At 42.6% G+C, this 19,179-nt stretch overlaps 1 protein-coding gene across 4 annotated transcripts in view; it reads left to right on the forward strand.

Annotated features, from left to right (window-relative positions):
- Positions 1-19,179, forward strand: part of LOC117290275 (ankycorbin-like) — an 85,370-nt gene that overhangs the window by 46,010 nt on the left and 20,181 nt on the right. For all 4 annotated transcript variants that reach the window (XM_033771581.1, XM_033771582.1, XM_033771584.1 and 1 more), the window contains 2 exons: positions 2,180-2,358; positions 3,924-4,103. In XM_033771581.1, coding sequence (XP_033627472.1) covers positions 2,180-2,358; positions 3,924-4,103 — 359 coding nt within the window. The remainder of the gene's footprint in view (positions 1-2,179; positions 2,359-3,923; positions 4,104-19,179) is intronic.

Consider the following 19,179-nt stretch of genomic DNA (forward strand, 5'->3'; position numbering starts at 1 on the left):
ACCGCCAGGGCGGAACGCATTCCCCGCAGTTGTGCATGCACACATGGGAGCTTCTGCTTTGGTGCCAGGCGAGACAGATCAATCTTACGGCGGTCCACTTAGCCGGAAAGCTGAATATCATGGCGGATGCTGTGTCTCGGGGGAAGGTCCTTCCAACCGAATGGACTCTGCACCCGGCAGTGGTTCAATCGATCTTCCAAGTATGGGATCGTCCTCACATCGATCTGTTTGCATCGGCACTGAACCATCAGTTACCGGTGTATTGTACACGCAACCAGGATCCGAAGGGATGGGCAGCAGACGCTTTTTCCATCAGTTGGAAAAACATGCTAGCATACGCGTTTCCCCCGATCTCGCTTCTACCAAGGGTACTGACAAAGATCGAGGCGGAAGAGTGCAGAATCATCCTCATCGCACCATTTTGGCCACGCCAGCCTTGGTTTCAGAAAATAGTTCGCCTCTTGTGCAATCCGCCGATAATTCTACCGGTGCGATCAGACCTACTGCGTCAACCACGGTCCCTGATCCCGCAACCAGGGGTAGAGTCCCTCCACCTAACATCTTGGATGCTGTCGAGCAATCACTGCGATTAGCGGGCCTTTCAGCAGACGCTGCCTCATTGGCAGCCCAAGGCCGCAGACTGTCTACCCGTAGGACTTACGACAGCCGATTACGACATTATCATAGGTGGTGCGAAGAACACACTTATGATCCATGCACAACGCCTCTAGCAGTGGTTGTACCTGTTTCATAAGGATTTGACGATATCCACTATTCGGGGCTATAGATCAGCTATAGCGGCTGTCCATAAAGGGTTCGCAGATGGATCTACTGTGTCCAATAACGCTAGCCTGGCTCAGCTCCTGCGGGGGATGTATGTTGAAAGGCCTCCATCTAGGAAGCTGGTTCCATCCTGGGATCTTGCACAAGTTCTTAAGGTCCTGGCGGAACCGCCATATGAACCATTGGCGAATGCCCCCTTATTAGACCTATCAGTCAAAACAGTTTTCCTGTTGGCTACAGCCACAGCTAGACGAAGAAGTGAGCTCCATGCCCTTTCAGTTGAACCAGGGCACATTAGATGGGAGCCAAGTGGAGTAAGACTGGTGCCTCGTCAGGGGTTTTTAACGAAGAATCAATCTCCTTCCTTCCTCCACCAATTTTCGTGCCGGACCTTAAAAGTTTTTCCTCGGTCCCACAAGATAAACTGTGGTGCCCAGTTCGAGCACTCAAGTGGTACCTGGCTCAAACAAAACCCTTGAGAGGAGACACCACCCAACTGTTTATTTCAACAAATAAACCACACAAAGCAGTCTCTGCAGACTCCATTTCCCGGTGGATAGTTACAGCTATCCAGGCATCTATCAAAGACTGGCCAAAGGTACCGGACATTCGGGTCAATGCCCATGACACCAGAGCCATGACGACATCATGGGCCTACTTTAAAGGTGTCCCCATTAAGGACATTTTGCAAGCAGCAGCCTGGAAAACACCATCAACATTCACATCCTGCTACCTGCGGGATGTTCTCCAAGCAGAAGGAAGGACGGGCCGTACAGCCCTCTCAATAGGAGCATCCAAGGAAGGTTCTACCCTGGAGTGATGGGGGCATTACCTCTGGATCAAGAAAGAATAAGCTTTCTGGTGAGTTCTGTTAGTTTTTTTTTTTTATTCATACCTTTTGGTATGGGACAACGCGAAGGGACATTAAGTTTTAGGTTTCCCGAGACGCGGTTTTTTGAATAGGCTCGCTCTGAAGCCCACCATCCATTTTTCGGGGCTAGTCTATGCAAATTGTAGGTTTAACAGGTAAGGGAGTCCCCTGAAGTGGACTCCCCCAAATCTAGGTGATTTGGGAGTCCGCGAAGGGACGATACTTACCTGTTAAACCCTCCCTCCCTCCTTCCCCACAGTGGCTCGCCTTACTAAGTTCTAGAGAAAAAGAGGACGAGTTGGCCGTGGGCAGGGGAGGACGATGGAGGGCGCCCTATTGTGGTATAAAATTCTAGCGTGGAAGCCTAAGGCTAAGAGAAATATGCAAATTGTAGGTTTAACAGGTAAGTATCGTCCCTTCGCGGACTCCCAAATCACCTAGATTTGGGGGAATCTACGTTTACATGTAATTAGGTTAATGGATGTTCTTTTTATTTAAATTTATATTTTTCTGGCCCAATTTTAGATGAGGAATCTGCATTTGAAGAGCCTAATGAAGGGTATTTAGTAACCGAGGTGAGGTTGGCCAGTGTTTCAAGTGACATGAGTGAACAAAGTGTTAATGTAGGTATGAATGTATCAGACTGTGAAGAGGAGGAACATGACCACATAGACACTACTGCAACGGCTCTTCAAAATGTTAAGGTGAGAACATTTCATTCTTAGCTCAAATTCATTCCATCTTCATTTTGTTTGTTATAAGCAAACTTAAAAGATGGAAAATTCAATAACTGAATCAACCTCGTTTTGTATGGGTTTATCCATCTCCAGGACATATAGGACTTTTTAACTTGGCATGCCTTGTGCAAAACTATGACACAGTTTATGTGGTTGATCATGTGGTAGCATCCGGCACATTCAAGACATAGCACCTGGGCCCCTTCTCAATCTTCTTTGAACATTTTGCAAGTTAAATTACATGTCTTTTGTGTGAAGATATAATTTAATTAAAGGCACTGGACACCTTTGTATTGTCAAAGACCAGTCTCCTCACTTGGTGCATCTCAACATACAGTATGCATCATAGAATAGCAAACCTGTGTAAATTGGTTGTTGAAGTTGCGAGAGAATAATGGGGGAAAAAACACCCTTGTCGCACAAGTTGTGTGCTTTCAGACCCTTGAAATCGAGACCTCAGCTGAGATGACTAGAGCAATTCAAATACTTTAGTGAGAAAATTACCTCAGGGGGGGATGGGCCAACACTACCCCCTCCCCCAGTCCAAAAAGTGGGTGGGTGTTGGGTGTTATCCCATCACATCCTTCTTGGATTTGCTCACATGTTGTGGATAGACCAGACAAAAAATATTGTTTTGTTGGGAGAGGGCGCTCATTGAGAGAGGACACGTTTTCATCAATGGCGAATATTTTTTCACAATAACATCAGATTAAAAAAAAAAAAAAAATAGTCTCACTGCTTTTCCGCTATCCCACATAATAATAACAATAACAACAACAACAACAACAACAACAGCAGCAGCAGCAGCAGCAGCAGCAGCAGCAGCAGCAGCAGCAAAAGGGGAACAAAAGAACAGTGAGTTATGGAAACAAATGAGTTTTCAATTGCCACTTGAATACAGACAAAGACGGCGCTTCACGAAAACTGAACGGAAGTTCATTCCAAAGACGAGCCGTGGTAGATGTGAAAGTCATATCACCAACTTTCTTGTATGATCTTTGGACAACAAGCCGGGTCCGATCAGTAGAGGAGCGTAGTCGTGGTTTTTGTTCAGCGGAACCAGTGTTCTGGAGTTGAGTCATGGCAGAAAGATAACTAGGGGCAAGGTTGTTGATACATGTAGCCTTGTAGACAGCATGAGTTTAAAAGCAATTCTTTGTCTGACAGGGAACCAATGAAGTTCCCTCAGTAAGTCGATAGAGGGCATGTCCCGCCCACAAGCCATAACTAACCGCGCTGCGACTAATACACAACAAGTTACGTATGTGGAAGTTGACAGACTTACATGTGGTATTTATACTAGTCATGGTGAGAGATTCGTCTAATCATTGTTAACTGAATCTCCTGCCTGCATAAAATCGCTGATCTCCAGCCTGAAAATGGTCGGCCATTACCACCAAGTCACCAAATGCAGTCTATGTACAGACCAATTTGATAAAATGGCATAGATGTGTTAGTAACACATTGCAGGTTATGGTGTATTCCTAATGCTCTGAAATAACTGATATTTGGTTCTATGTTTATATTTCCAGATTGAAGAGCAACTCCCTGTTACAATGGTTTCTAGACATGACAAGTCAAATGCACACCTGATATGCCATGCGATCAATGAACACCCTCCGCGTCCAGTTACTCCTGGACTAAATCCTCTACGCACAGCATCACCTAAACCAGCACCCCAGCCACAGTTTACTCCAGCAGTCAAACCTCAGGTAGTTTGACTTATTTAAACTGTTACACGCCTCATATTGATCTTTGTATTTTGTAGCGCTGCATTTTGGGTTTCTACTTTACAATTCTTTAATGTAACCACAGCAACTCTGTAAGCTGTAAAACTGTTTTTGTTTATTTCCTCCAAATGGTCTCTTAAGGCCGAGTTATAGTCGGTCGGGTGATGGATGGTAAGGCGATGGAAATCTTGAAGCGCCATAAAAAAATACATAGTTTTTAGGGCTCAGCGATGACTATACCAGGTGTCTAAAAAAAACTATACATTTTTGTATTTGCTTCGGGAGGAAAAGGGTTAAGTGTATGGATAGCTTATGGTCTGAACTTTCATATGACACCAAAAAGTCCGAAAATAATTTATGATTGGGTGGGTACTGCTCACTTTTGTGAAGGGTATGAAAATTAGGCTGCGCAGGAATTAGCCTTCCAATTTGTGAGCTTACAAATTTGAGGGTGATGTTATGATAGATTCGTGATCAAATGCGATCAGTTTAGGTTTGCTGAGTGAATTTTATGGTTCATTAAACCATTTTTTTTCTTTCATGAGTGAACAGGAATTGCATTTTTTTTTCTTGTAGCATTGTAACTTTCCCTGGTAGACTCAGTGGTTTGTTCATGGGAGTCAGGATGGGGTTATGTTACTTGTGCATTTCCATGGTACAAACTGTTTTTTTTTTCACATCTGTGACTTTGAAAAAAGAAAAACAACAACGCTTATTTCAGTTATTGTACGATGAGTTGAACATTTCATTGGTTTTTCTTTTAACCAGATGGGGATTAAGTAAATTGATTATTCAAATATGGTTTGTTAAATAAAGAAATGTCACAGATGTTGGCTAGACTGATTCTTCAGGTTACCCATTGACCTGAAGTAGCCGTCATCTTGGATTGAATTGTGTAAGCTACAAAGGACTACCTCTCATTAGGGGAAGGCTAATTCCTGCACAGCCTATTTTTCAACCCTTCACAAAAGTGAGCCGTGCTCACCCAATCATGAAGTGTTTTTTGACTTTTTGGTGTCATTATGAAAGTTGAGTCCATAAGCTATCCATACATATATACTTTTTCCTCCAGAATCGTATATTTTTTATTCGGCAGCCATTTCAAAAGTGTCTAGTTTTTTTCTAGACACCAGGTAAACTGTGTTTTTTTAGGATTGCGCATCAAGATTTCTATCGCGCGACCATCGCGCAACCGACTATAAACCGGCCTTTAGGGTCTACCTCTTCACACTGGAATATTTCCCCTCTTTGTTCCTCTCCAGACTGCCAACAGTCATCATTCCAACTGATTGCTAAGTCCACCACACACATACACACTAGCTTAGTGTTAAAGATTTACCTTCAATACCAAATAGCAGACCAAGGTTGTTTAACACTCAATCAATCAATCAATCAATCAATCAATTAATCAATCAATCAATCAGCCGCAGAGACAGCAAGGGTCCGTCACGCCGATCTCCTGTGTCCACGTCCTACAGCCTCGTACCACATGTAGTCAATTTCATTTAGCCGGTGTCGGGGTCTCAGATGTCCGGTGTGCCAGACGTCACCGGGCATTTCGACACGCAGTGATGTTTGACTTTATTATTCAGTAGGGGCCTGTGGTTTTGCTCATACTGCAAAATTTATCAGATTTAACAAAGATTAAAAAATTGTTTCATAATTTTTTCTTCAGTATTGTCTTTGGGCCTTTTTGGAGACAAATTGCACTCTGCGTTCTTAAATAAAAATCATAAGTAGTCAGCCTGCCAAGCCCGCAAAAAAATGTATCAAGACCATATAAAACTTAATGTTGGATGGGAAGAACTCTTCTTTTTCTATCTACTGCTATTGTCAGATTGTGCAGAATCGACCATGCGGTATATAGTGGTCCAGTTCAAAATTAATAATAATAATAATAATAATAATAAGACTTGTAATGCGCACATATCCACCCTGCTGGGTGTTCAAGGCGCAGTAAAACCAAAAACAAAACAAAAACAAAACACAACACAAAGAAAAACAGACACAACAAAATTAGTCATTGAAAACCTGTGACATACGATAAGTTTTGAGAAGATTAAGTGGTAGAGAGTTCCAGACGCGTGGCGCGGCTGAAGAAAAAGACCTGTCACTCCATGAGTGTCGAGACTTGGGTTCAATGAGGAGAAGCATAGAACTTGATCGAAGATTCCTTGATGGAGTGTAAACTTGAAGCAGTTCAGAAATATAGTGGGGAGCCTTGCCATTAAGAGCTTTGTGGACAATGAGCATCAGCTTGAAGATGATTCGTTGAGAGATAGGGAGCCAGTGTAGTTGTTTCAGAATGGGGGTGATAGAACAGGATTTTCTAGACAGTGTCACAATGCGGGCAGCAGTATTTTGGAGCCGTTGAAGTCTGGAAATCTGGTTGTTAGGAAGACTGTAGAGAAGAGCATTGCCGTTGTCAAGACGAGAAGTAACAAATGCGTGAATGACCTTTTCAGTGGCACTTTTGTCCAAGTACTTGCGAATCTTACCTATATTCCTGATGTGATATGATGATAAACGAACAATGTTGTTGATGTGTGGCTGAAGTGTCATTGATGAATCAAAAATAACCCCTAAGTTCCGAGCTTTCAGCGAGGGAGCTATCCGAGCATCACTGATGGAGATGTATGGCACTGAAACCTTAGTTAAGTGTTGACGTGACCCAAATAGAAGGAACTCTGTCTTATCATCATTTAACTTCAGGAAGTTTTGTTGTGTCCAACGTCGAATCTCTTAGATGCATTTCTCAAGTCTTGCAAAAGATGCATTGGCGTTTTCTTGAGAAGATTTAAACGTGATGTATAGCTGAGTGTCGTCTGCGTACACATGGTAATTCAGATTAAATTTCAGGATGATGTCACGAATCGGTAAAGTGTATAGCGTAAACCACTGCGGGCCGAGTACCGACCCCTGTGGCACAGAGTAGTTCAAAACAACAGGGTCGGATATCGCGGTGCCAATACATACATGCTGAGTTCTATTGTAGAGATACGATTTGCACCATGCTAGGGCTGTGTCCTCTATGCCAAGGTGATTCTGGAGCCGAGAGAGAAGGATGTTGTGATCGACAGTGTCAAAAGCAGCACTCAAGTCTAGCTGGACTAGTGCTGTAAGGTTACCATTGTCCAGTGCAGAGCGAATAACGTTGCTCACACGGACTAGTGCAGCCTCGGTCCCATGGAAAGGCTTGTATGCTGACTGGAACACGTCGAAATTCAAATAAACACACAATTTGTTTATTGCTAATACAGTTTATTGGATCCATAACAGCTTCTCAATCCAACACAAACATCTACTTCCAAACTTGTAATTGTATCTCTATGTGAAACCATGAAACCAATTAGCTGTAATAAACCACAAATAAATAACATTTATAAAAATATTGTTTTAACACAGGAAATTTATAAACTTTGGAACAAGTTACCTGTTATAAATCCTTAATTCTTGGACTGTGAAAAGGTGAACTTAATTGGAAAAACAATGACATGTAGCACAATTGAAATTTGGAAAATCTACTACTGTGAATACTTGCACAAAAATCCTTAAAATGAGCTTCTAAAGTATACATCAAATTTTACTGATCAATAGTGTCTCAAATCTCTGCAATGACAGTATCAAATATAATTGAGCAAGCTATTTCCACATTTACTAAATGAAACAAAGCAAGAGGATTTAACTAACCAAAGGTAACAGCACAAATTGCCATACTATGACTGCCTGGGCACTATAGACTCAACACATATTCACTGCATGAACTGCTATAGGCTATTGAGCCACACCTTACCATACTAACAGTTAATAACTTTTACAAACTCTGCTGGGCCTAGAATTTGGACCTTACATACATGTACCCGCCCCTCAATTGTGGCTCTACACAATGAAATAAAAAATTAATATAAGACCAAATTTAAAACAAAGTCCAAAATGAGTTAAATAATGTCCAAATTGAGTTCAAAATTATTCACTGACTTGCGAAACTTTCAGACAGTTCTTTGAGAATCTAGCCATCACGGTCAGCTTCCAGAATTAAGCAAAGTTTCTGCACTGGTCGGTCCATCAAGGCAGTGGCTGTTTTCACTTTAACCATACGTACCAGACCCTTGGAGTCCTCCTTAGTACAAACGACTCTTCCCAAGGCCCATGATCCTCTAGGTGCGTTGTCAATTAGGAGAACGATGTCACCAGTTGAGACATTCCGTCTTGGTTTCAGCCACTTCTGACTCTCTTGAAGGAGAGGTAGATATTCAGACACACACCTTTTCCAGAATAGGTCAACAAAATAATGGACTCTCCGTCATTGTTTGCGTGTCATAACAATCATCCTTTGAGAATTCACCAGGAGGAGCACCTGTACCGTGAGCCGGCAACAAGTCGTTTGGTGTCAGTGCTCGCAGGTCATCCGATTGTGTTGAAGCAGTAATGGACGGCTATTCAGGACGGCTTCCACCTCACATAGCGACGTGTGTAGGCCATCATTGGCCAATGGTCTTCATTTTTCCGTAAGAATTCGGGACCCTTCAACCAGCGCTGATTACTAGCGCTTGTTGACCCGTAGCCCCCGTAGCCTCCTCGAGGCATCATCTGCTGGGTTGACCTTTGTCTCTATATATCTCCACTGACTAACGTTAGAACCTTCCCTGATCACTTGCACTCTGTTGGCTACGAATGTGTGGAGACGGGTTGCATCATTGGAGATGTACTTCAGAACTGCAGTACTATCTGTCCAGAAAATTGTGTCATGTATCTGATCATCCAACTCATCCTCAAGCATCTTGTTTATGCAAACTGCAATGGTCGCTGCTGTCAACTCCATTCGTTGCACAGTCACCTTTTTTAGAAGAGCGACTCTAGACCTTTCCCCCAGAAAGGAGCAGTGAATATGTCCCTTAGTAGTCACCTGACGTTGATAGGACACAACCCCTTAACAACAATCGCTAGCATCACTGAAGTTGTGTACCTGGCGTTGGGCAGCCTCAAACTTCAACGGCTTATATGTAGCATCTTGGTACCACCAATTCCTGAAGCTTTGGAAGATCTGTCAACCATTGATTCCAAACATGCAAGTAATTTCTTGTATCTTCGGCATCCCACTCAATACTTCTGCAGCAGGTTTTTGACTTGTAAAATGACAGGACAAGCAAATCCCAAAGGATCATAAACTGAGCTTACGATAAGTCAAGATGTTCCTTCACGTAGGATCCGTGGTCGTCACTGAGATCTTAAAGCCCAACGAATCCTATTTCACATCCCATCTAACACCCAATGCTCGTTCACGAGGCATCTTTTGAGAGGAGTGATTCACATCTAGCTTGGGCCTTTTAGTAGAGTCACTTGCAGACATGGCTTGCATCACAGCGTCGTCATTGCTGATCCATTTGGTTAGATTAAACCCTCCTTTTCTTACAAAGTGCCGTCAGTTTGGTGATCAGAACAACTGCATCCTTTGTGGACTTGACCGACTTCAAGCAGTCATCAACATAGAAATTTCTCAAAATCGTCTCTGCTGCTACAGTGTTGCCTTTGTCGGTATCGCTCAGTGCTGTGAGCCTTAAGGCGTAGTTTGAGCATGATGGAGATGACACAGCACCAAAGAGATGAACCATCATTTGGTAGGGTGTTGGCTTCTTACCTAAATCTCCATTCGGCCACCAATAAAATCGCAAATAGTTCCTCTCTTGCTTGGGGATGTGAACTTGGTAGAACATTGATTCAATATCACCCATTATGGCCACACTTTCCTGTCTACATGTAAATCTCAGCAAGACACCGATTAGATGATTCGTTAAGTTCGGACCAGGAAGAAGAAGATCATTCAGTGCAACTCGATTATAACTGGCTGTACAATAAAAAACAACTCGAACCTTTTTGGGTTTTCTAGGATGATATACGCCATGGTGGCATATGTACCAAACTCACCCATCTTGCCTGTCTACCTCAGATGCGTGCACTTCTTCAGCATATCCTTTGTCCAGGACGTTTGATATGAAGAGATTGTGGTCGTGGTGGAACTTTTAAATTCCCCTTCAACTTTCTCTCCAGGCTTACAAGACGCTTCAATGCCACAGCAGAATTGTCGGGCAGGTGGACATCTTTCTTAAAGGGCAGACTAATTTACCTTCTACAAATTTACAAGAGCCGCCATTCTCCATGAATGACTTGTCTTCATGGGACCATTCCCGTTTGTCATCAATCGTACGTTCTGGAAAGTCGTAGTTGAGGCTTTCTATGACTAACATGTTGAGCTTCTTGATCTCCTCATACCTTTTAGCAGCAACATCCACAAAATTTACAGAGAATGGTTGACAATTTCGAACTGACCTCACAACATTCCAAGCAATCCATCCAAGTACTGTTTTTGTTGCACAAGGGCTACCCGGCGGTCCCGTTCTAACCGCCAATGGTGAGTACACTTTAGGAACATTGTTACCAATCAATAGGTTGATGCCAGCACTGATTTGTGGCATATAAACATCTTTCAGGTGTTTCCAGTGAGACACGTCATCTTGAGTAGGTATGTGATGTCGCTTAACAGAAATCTTTTCTTTGGTGTAGACCCTCGGAATATTGACTTTGACTGTAGGACTACCATTTAGACACCGAACTTCTAAGCCTTCAATCAAGTAAGTATCCATGTTGTGTGGCTCTCCCATGTCGTCTGCCCACGCCACATAGCTTCTTCATCTGAGATTCACTGCAGAATGACACACTACTTCCAGGATCCAGGAATGCATAAGTCACTACATCATTTAACCCATGAGCAAGCCTTATATCAAAATGTTTTACTGACTGCATCACACAATGGCATTACATAAGCGATCGGGTGGCTTTACAAATTCCACAAAGAAATGGTGCAGAACTGAAGTACAGGATCATTAACGCTTCTGGACCAACAACTCAACGAGTGAATAAAGACCCTACACGCCTTGACGAGTTCTACAGTAACTTAGCAACCGCAGCTACTGTTCCGGCTCGTGTACAGCTTTTTATCTGTGCAGACTTTAACTCAAAGTTGGGCAGATCTTGCGACTAGGCCCATGATGCCAATGTGCCACCTCCAATTGGCTCATTCGGAATGGGTACTATGAACACAAATGGGGAACCGTTAATGGAATTCATCACAACTAATGGACTGTTTGCCTGCAACACGGCTTTCCAACACCCATGTTTGGTCATTTCCCTGATCATCTTAAGGAGGCTTGCATCCTGCCACTTCTGAAAAAGCAACATTTGGACCCAGAGTGTTTGTCAAATTATCGTCCTATCTCTAACTTGAGATTCATCTCCAAATTGATTGAGCGTGCTGTTGTTAGTCAACTTCATGACTATCTCCATGAAAATAACCTCCATGCTAAAATGCAGTCTGCTTATCGTCCTTTCCACAGTACTGAGACTGCTCTTGTTCGTGTGCAGGACGAAATCTTACGTGCACTGGACAACCATAAGGAAGCAATCCTCGTGCTGTTAGATTTTTCAGCTGCATTTGACACCATCAACCATGAGCATCTCATCCAACGTTTATCTTCACGCTATGGAATAACTGGAACTGCCCTTAACTGGTTCTCTTCTTATCTGAACAACAGAACCCAGCATGTTCTCATCAATAATGTTAAATCAGATCGCCATCATCTCTGGTGTGGTGTTCCACAAGGTTCTGTAGCTGGGCCACTTGAATTTATATTGTTCAGTGCACCCTTGCAAGACCTCATTGCTGCCCATGGTATTTCTAGTGTTGCTTACGCTGACGACACCCAGCTTTACATTACATTTGATCCAGCTGATCGCGCTTCTGCCATTGCAAAAGTTGAAGTGTGCATTCAAGATGTCAAATCTTGGGCGTTGTCAAATAAATTTGCTTTGAATGACTCAAAAACTGAGATTTTATTTTTGCGATCTCGTTTCGCAAAAAAATTTCGCCGCCAACAATACAAATTGCCCAGTCTGTCATTGAACCATCTGAATTTGCCCGTAACCTCGGTGTTATTATGGATTCATCATTGTGCATGAGTAGACATTGTGATAATGTTTGCAAAGGAGCTCTCATGGCTATTAGGAAAATATCACAAATTCGCCGCTACCTGGATGAAGCAACTACTCTTCGTCTTGTTCATACCTTCGTCACTACTAGACTTGATTCCTGCAATTCACTTCTGTATGGACTCCCCGATAAAGATCTTGCTAAAATTCAACGTGTACAGAACACTGCTGTTCGCCTCGTTTCTTGTCTGCCTCGTTCTCACCATATTACACCTGTACTAATGCAATTGCATTGGCTCCCAGTTAAGTTTCGAACAGTTTACAAAATTCTTCTGTTAACTTTCAAGGCTCAAACATGTCAATCTCCTGCTTATTTATCTGAACTTGTTCATCATTATTCCCCTACTCGGACTATACGATCATCTCAACAGTCATTGCTTTCTGCTACTAGAGCTTCTTCCATTTTTTATGGCCACAGATCTTTTTCTTACGCCGCACCGTTTCTTTGGAATAGTCTTCCTGTGCATATTCGCCAAGCTTATACTTTACAATGTTTTAAGTCCTTGTTGAAAACTCATTTGTTTAAAGCTTCTTTTTTGTAATTTGCCTATTTGTATCTTGTATCTTTCTCTAATTGTTTATTTTGTTGTTTCTTTAATGCGCTTAGAGGCTTTTGCATTAGGCGCTTTACAAATGTCTTATTATTATTATTATGTAAACACCGTACCACATGGAGTTGTAGAATATACATGTAGGACAATCCTAAAAGCCTTGCCAAAACCAAAGAAAACTCCTGGACCACCTGAGCACCTACGACCTATCATCCTCCTAAACAGAGCCTACAAACTACTATCAATCATAACGCTGAAAAGAATTGAGAAGAAAATCGCCACTTTCACCAGACCATGTCAAGCTGGTTTAAAAAAAGGACGTAGTTGCGCAGACGCTGTTTGGGCCCAGCGAATGCTTGCTTCAGTGGTAATGAAGAAATATTGGGAACTTCACAAAAGTGGCATTGACATGTCAAAAGCATTTGACACGATTAAGCGAAGAAATATTCTAGAGATCTTACAAACTGCGGGTTGTTCAAACGAAAAAATTAGTATTGTCAGATTTTTGATTTACAATACAAAACTGAAAGTAAATATCAACAAATCTTCCTCAAGCTAGTTTGACACAACGCTTGGCTCATTTCAAGGTGACAGTCTAAGCGGGGCACTCTTCATCGCAACCTTAGCTGGAGCCCTCAATGACGTCAGACAACAAGCTGCACGTCCTGACCCACCGATATCTCCATCCTCTTTACCACTGGAGTCAGCTTACGCTGATGACATTGACTTCCTTGATGAAGGCAGTGAAAGCCTTGCAAGACTAATCCCCCTTACATCCAGAGTCTTGAAAGATTGGAGCTTGTTTGTCAATGAGGGAAAAACTGAAAACACTTGTATATACATGGCTTCAAACACTGAAGTTAATTCGGAAGGCCTCCTACTGAAAGACCAGGAACCCTGGAGGACAAGCAAACTACTCGGTTCTCTGATGTGTTCTACAGCCGACATTCGACACTGTATCTGTCTAGCAAATGCAGCCTTCAACACATTTACCAAACTCTGGATGCAACCCCCTAAAATATCCATCACCTTACTGATGCATGTTTACAATGCAATGGTATTGTCTGTCTTCATGTACAACTCAAGTAGCTGGGCTGCACCTAAGAACGTGCACGAGAAGTTAAACACCTGCCACCGTAACCACCTTTAGACGAATTCTTCGATGTCGCCGACCATCCGTGATGTCGAATAGACTCCTATATATTCGATGTGGAGCTCGTCCCTTATCCGAATTAGTGAGGAAGGCAAGGTGGTGCATGTGTAGTGGTACGGACGCTGACGACCGTCTATTACAGGGGGGGGGGGGTAAGCCCCTGTGAAGTCATGACACCAGGGAATTCTCAATTGTCAATGGGTAGAACTTCTTTATTTGTCTATTCCCATCAGTGTACAAGTAGAAAACAAACACCCTACAAACACAATTAGGAAACAGCGCATTATACATTGCCGTAAATTATACTATTACTGTATAAAGTACTACACTACTATTCACTATGCACTAGACTGCACGATTTACACAGTAAAAGCTATCACGTAAAAATTACCATAACAACGAGTGCAAACATAACTTCGTTGTACTGGCGGGGTACTTCATGTTGACGATAGCAGTAACGTTATAATCCCCATACACAACCAAAGAGCAATGACATTCTGACATCGCCACATTATCCAGTTAAATTCTACATAAAACCCAAAACATTAGATTATTGAGCTTGGTCTCCTCCAACATCGGGACAGAGACATAGAGAGAGCGAGAACAACGAGGCACCGAACTACCTGCTATTAGTTAATATATTCTTCCACCTAAACTCAAGTGGGTGAATTGGATTCCCGCTATTATGCATCTCTTATCAATGCCCCTTATTTTTGACCGCGCGAGGGCGCTATAAATAGTATTTTGATCACTTCCGGGGGTACACGCGATTCGCCCTGCACAAATTAATAGGCGTTCTGTCACTTTTGTTGCGCCGTAGTTTCAATTTGCTTTAGAGGTGGATTATAACGGCTCCTTTAAAAGTCTTATTGTCTGTGATGGATTAGATGTCTGTGGTTATAATGTGTTCCAATCTTTAAAAACTGTTTTGGGTATGAATGAATATACCCCCGGAAGTGATTGAGAGCGCCCTCACGCGGTCAAAAATATGGCCCATTATAGAAAACCATAACAAATAAACAATTCAATCACATAATATTACACTGTGAGAATCACATGATTATAACACCGATTAATATGATACACGAATAAGAAGGAACTAGTTTTTGGCGCGGACGCACACTGTCCTCAAGGGAAGGTGATTAAAGTCAATATTGAGCACATGAGCAGTATGATTTATAACCGGTTTCTTACACATGCTCGGGCATGTGCTTCGAATGCATCCTTACTCACCCACTCATAATGCTCTCATGTTCGCTGTAGTTGGATCGGGACACCTGAGAGGCCGCCGTGGCCGTCACAAAACTATAACTTACTCGACATTATACGGAAAGACCTCAATGCTCGTCAGCTGTTCCTCAAAACCCACAGTGACATCCTACGGCTTTGTGACATGGCAAGAGATCGTTTGTCCTGGAAAACTCTGTATTAGTAGAGACTGATAGGATATTTATTCAGCGTTCACTCGCTAGTACTGTTCCTGTGTACAGTTTCTATAAACTGCGCCAATAAAGTATCTAAACACTTACAAATAGTCAGATATATTGGAACCTGAAATAGTATGCCAAAAAATAACTATTCATTTCGATTCACCGTTAATTTCTGCACATTTTGACACCTCTTGTGTTGCGCTACGATGTTGTTAGGTGGATTTATGGGCACTTAAGTGGCTTAAGGTCGAGTTTCAAAAGTTGCAAAAGCCCCTATTCACCCCAATTCCAGAAGGGAATCACATAAGCATCACACAAACTCAAACTCGTTTCGTTTACTTGACCATGAAATTTATTGCCGTATCTTTAACTCTAAAACTGCTGATATCCTGTCCCCCATTCTTGGTGTGTCCTCCATCACTGTCCTGAACGGCAAGGAGTCGTCTTCTCATACTCCCAACGAGACCTCTGATCTGTCCCTGGTCAATCCCCTGCCTTTTCCTGATCAGGATGCGTCGCAATCTCTCGAGAGTGGTGTCAGGCTAGATGGACTTGTTCACTTTCTTCTGCTGCAGAAGTCACCCTCGGACGGCCAATCCTTGGCAGGTCGTCCACATTTCCCTGAGCTGGGTAGCGATTCCACCATTTACTGACTGTCGGTGGTTACTTTGTAACCTGATGAGCTGCAGCTTGCATCAACATACCGGCTTCTATCAAACCAACGATCTGTCCTCTTTCCTATTTGGTCAGTTGAGCCAACTTTCATGTTATCTTGAAACACCTTTCACTGTCTCACCATAATCAGGGATTCTGGCTCTTAACCCAGATTGATGTATGCCTCCCATCTTTGACCCCTTTGCTTGGTTACTGACAATTATTGCTGATGTTCATCGCAACCGATTTATCCAACACGCGACAAAAAATTAAAGGTTTATAATCAGCGGGTAAAATAAAGGCTGATCTTACTCGTCACAATACAATGATTTAGCTTGAATAGGGGCTTTTGCAACTTTTGAAGTTCAACCTTCAGCCATGTAAGTGCCCATAAATCCACCTAACAACATCGTAGCGCAACACAAGAGGTGTCAAAATGTGCAGAAATTAACGGTGAATCAAAATGAATAGTTATTTTTTGGCATACTATTTCAGGTTGCGATATATCTGACCATTTGTAAGTGTTAAGATACTTTATTGGCGCAGTTTATAAAGCCTCATACGAGCTGGGACGATAGCCATCGTACATTGGTTCTCGTTTTCGTTGTCACATGCTACGTTGGTATACTCACAACCGATGTTACTCACAGGCATGGCACTTGAACCTGTCACATTTCATGAAAACTGTGCAGGCCTCGAAGTATCATTCTGATTTATGTGAAGAAGAGTTGGGTGTTGACCCATGCAAACATTGCACGTAGCCTTCCTGTTGCATGTCCTCTTCATGTGCCCCATCTTAACAAAGACGCCGCTTTCTCAGAAACTCGATGCGCTCACTCCAGGAATGTTCTCGCAATTTGGAGCATCCTATCAACAAACGTGAACCACCACAAAACCAACACACCTTGTCAACATCCTTGGTGGTCTTAAGATCCGTAGTTTCACTTGTTGCCATGGTGATTTTAGGCCTGGTGTCACAACGACAGGCGGGTTTTTTCTGGCTTGTGGTTGACAAAGCATCTCTACCATAAACAGGGTCGTTAACCTTCTTGGACTCGAACCTAACAAATTCTACTAGATGATGAAACTTTACCATTTCTCCTTTGTACTTGCACTGCTGTACAGGAGACCTCCATCTGTCGTGATAGTTGTAAGGTAGCTTCATCACCATGGCCTTGATGTTCTCACTATGCTCCATGTACTGCAAACTACCAGCGCATTTGACCGCACTCTCACACTCTTGAAGAAAGATCGCAAAACCATCAAGAGCCTTTGGGTTATCTGCCTTTATTTGCAGCCATGAAGCTGCTTTCTTGACTAATGCATTGGCTCACCTCAGGATTACATATCGTTCTGTCAGCTCCTTGGCGGCTGCTGCGTAGCCAGTAGGGCCATCCAGATAGCTGTATCCAGTTACTACTTGGTATGCCTTGTCTGTAATAAAGCTGCTCATCATCAGTGTCCCACAACTTAGCAATTCTGGCGCAAACATCCACATAAAGCGCTTAAACTCAGTCGCCTCACCGCTGAACCTTTCAATCTTGATTTTTGGTCATTGCAAATGCCTAATCATCTCATTCACGGATTGACCACCCACGTCGTCTTTAGTCACTGCTAACCCATCTTGGTGGCTTGTCGGCTGTACATCCTCAACGGCAGATTCTTGCGGTTGTCTACTTGCTGACTGGCCAGGCTGTGCAACACCCACAACAGTTTGTTGTATACCACTGACATCAGGGACATCGTGTCGGGGTTGACTTGCCGGTCATTGGCTCAGGTTGTGGAGGCGGTTTATTTAGAGCAGCAATGTCATACTGATCCAAGAATTTCTCGAAGGTGTCCATCCAATGAGCTGCAGTCTCCGAGGCTTTCTCTGAACTTGGCCTGTCACCATCCCCTGTAGCATCTTTGAATATATCAGGTTTGGTTTCTTTTACGGCTGCACCGGCATTCATATCAGATCCTCCATCCATCCCCCCATCCATCGAGGCCCTAGTAATTCACTACAATTTCTGCTTGTCTTTTCTTACTTATCCAAACCTTCTATTTTGCCTCGGCCACAGCATCTTCAGTCTTAATCTCAATTTCTTCTTCTAGTTGTTTCAACTTCTGCTCTTCTTCAACGAGTTACTGGGATGTCTTTGAGCGTTTTGATGAACTACATGTGTAGATGATTTTGACGGCATTGGAGCTTCTTGCTTGACCAACCAATCTTGGATCTTTTGGTTTACATTTGAAAGCCAGACCTCCTTATCCGTGTACCAATCCTTCTCAAATTGTAGACGTTCATCGTCACTCAGCAACTGGCAGTAATCATCATAACATTTCATGAGTTCCTCAAAAACATCCATCCATTCCTTATATGCCTCCTTTGTTTCATCAAGAGATGGATTGGTTTCCAACTTGTCTCGAAGGGAATCAGACTTCAATTTAGCAGCTCTCCAAGCCTCTCCTAATCCAGACATGCCAACAAGTACGTTTTTCCCGTATTTCGTACGGGTTTTTGTAAAGAATACAGGCAAACGGGTTTTGCAAAAAAAATACGGTTTTGAGCATCGCCATCGCAAAAATACAATTTTCTCCCCGTTGGCCGTTGTGCCCTTTTTAAAACATAAGTTCACTATTTTGTTGTTGACACAAATAAGTTTTCGGCCAACTACTTACGGCCTACAATGATTATCCAGTGAACTCTATTCGTGGTATTCCTTCAGCGTTCACCCACCGCACCACACATACATCGAGCGCAACAGAGATTCCCTCCACCCATAGTCATTGCACGCACGCTAGTAGCGCGAAAACCTGCATTGCATAATCTACACGCCAGTTTATCTGACGTCCCGATTTCACAGGGAACCAGTCTAACACAATTCATTGAACAGCGCTGTTGTCAAAAATGCCCTTATATGGTATCGGTCGTTTAGTGAACGGACGAAATACATGGTGAATGAATCGAGTTTGCACAAAAAATTGCCAAAATAAAGACGCAAAAGAGCACCTGAAGCGAGATGTATATAAGATGAATTTAAGAACTACATGTATGCCCGCAAATACAAGAAACAAAACTTTTTGGGATTATTTGTTGTCTTCTTCATTGAAATTAAATTAATTTTGTTTTTCACTTGTCTTCTTTTGACAAAATGAAATTTACCAAGGGTTTCTATATGAATAAGATATGATTTATCAATATCTTTAAGATATGATTGATCAATATCTATAAGATATGATTT

This window comes from Asterias rubens, chromosome 5, assembly GCF_902459465.1.
Source record: "Asterias rubens chromosome 5, eAstRub1.3, whole genome shotgun sequence".
Lineage (NCBI taxonomy): Eukaryota > Metazoa > Echinodermata > Asteroidea > Forcipulatida > Asteriidae > Asterias > Asterias rubens.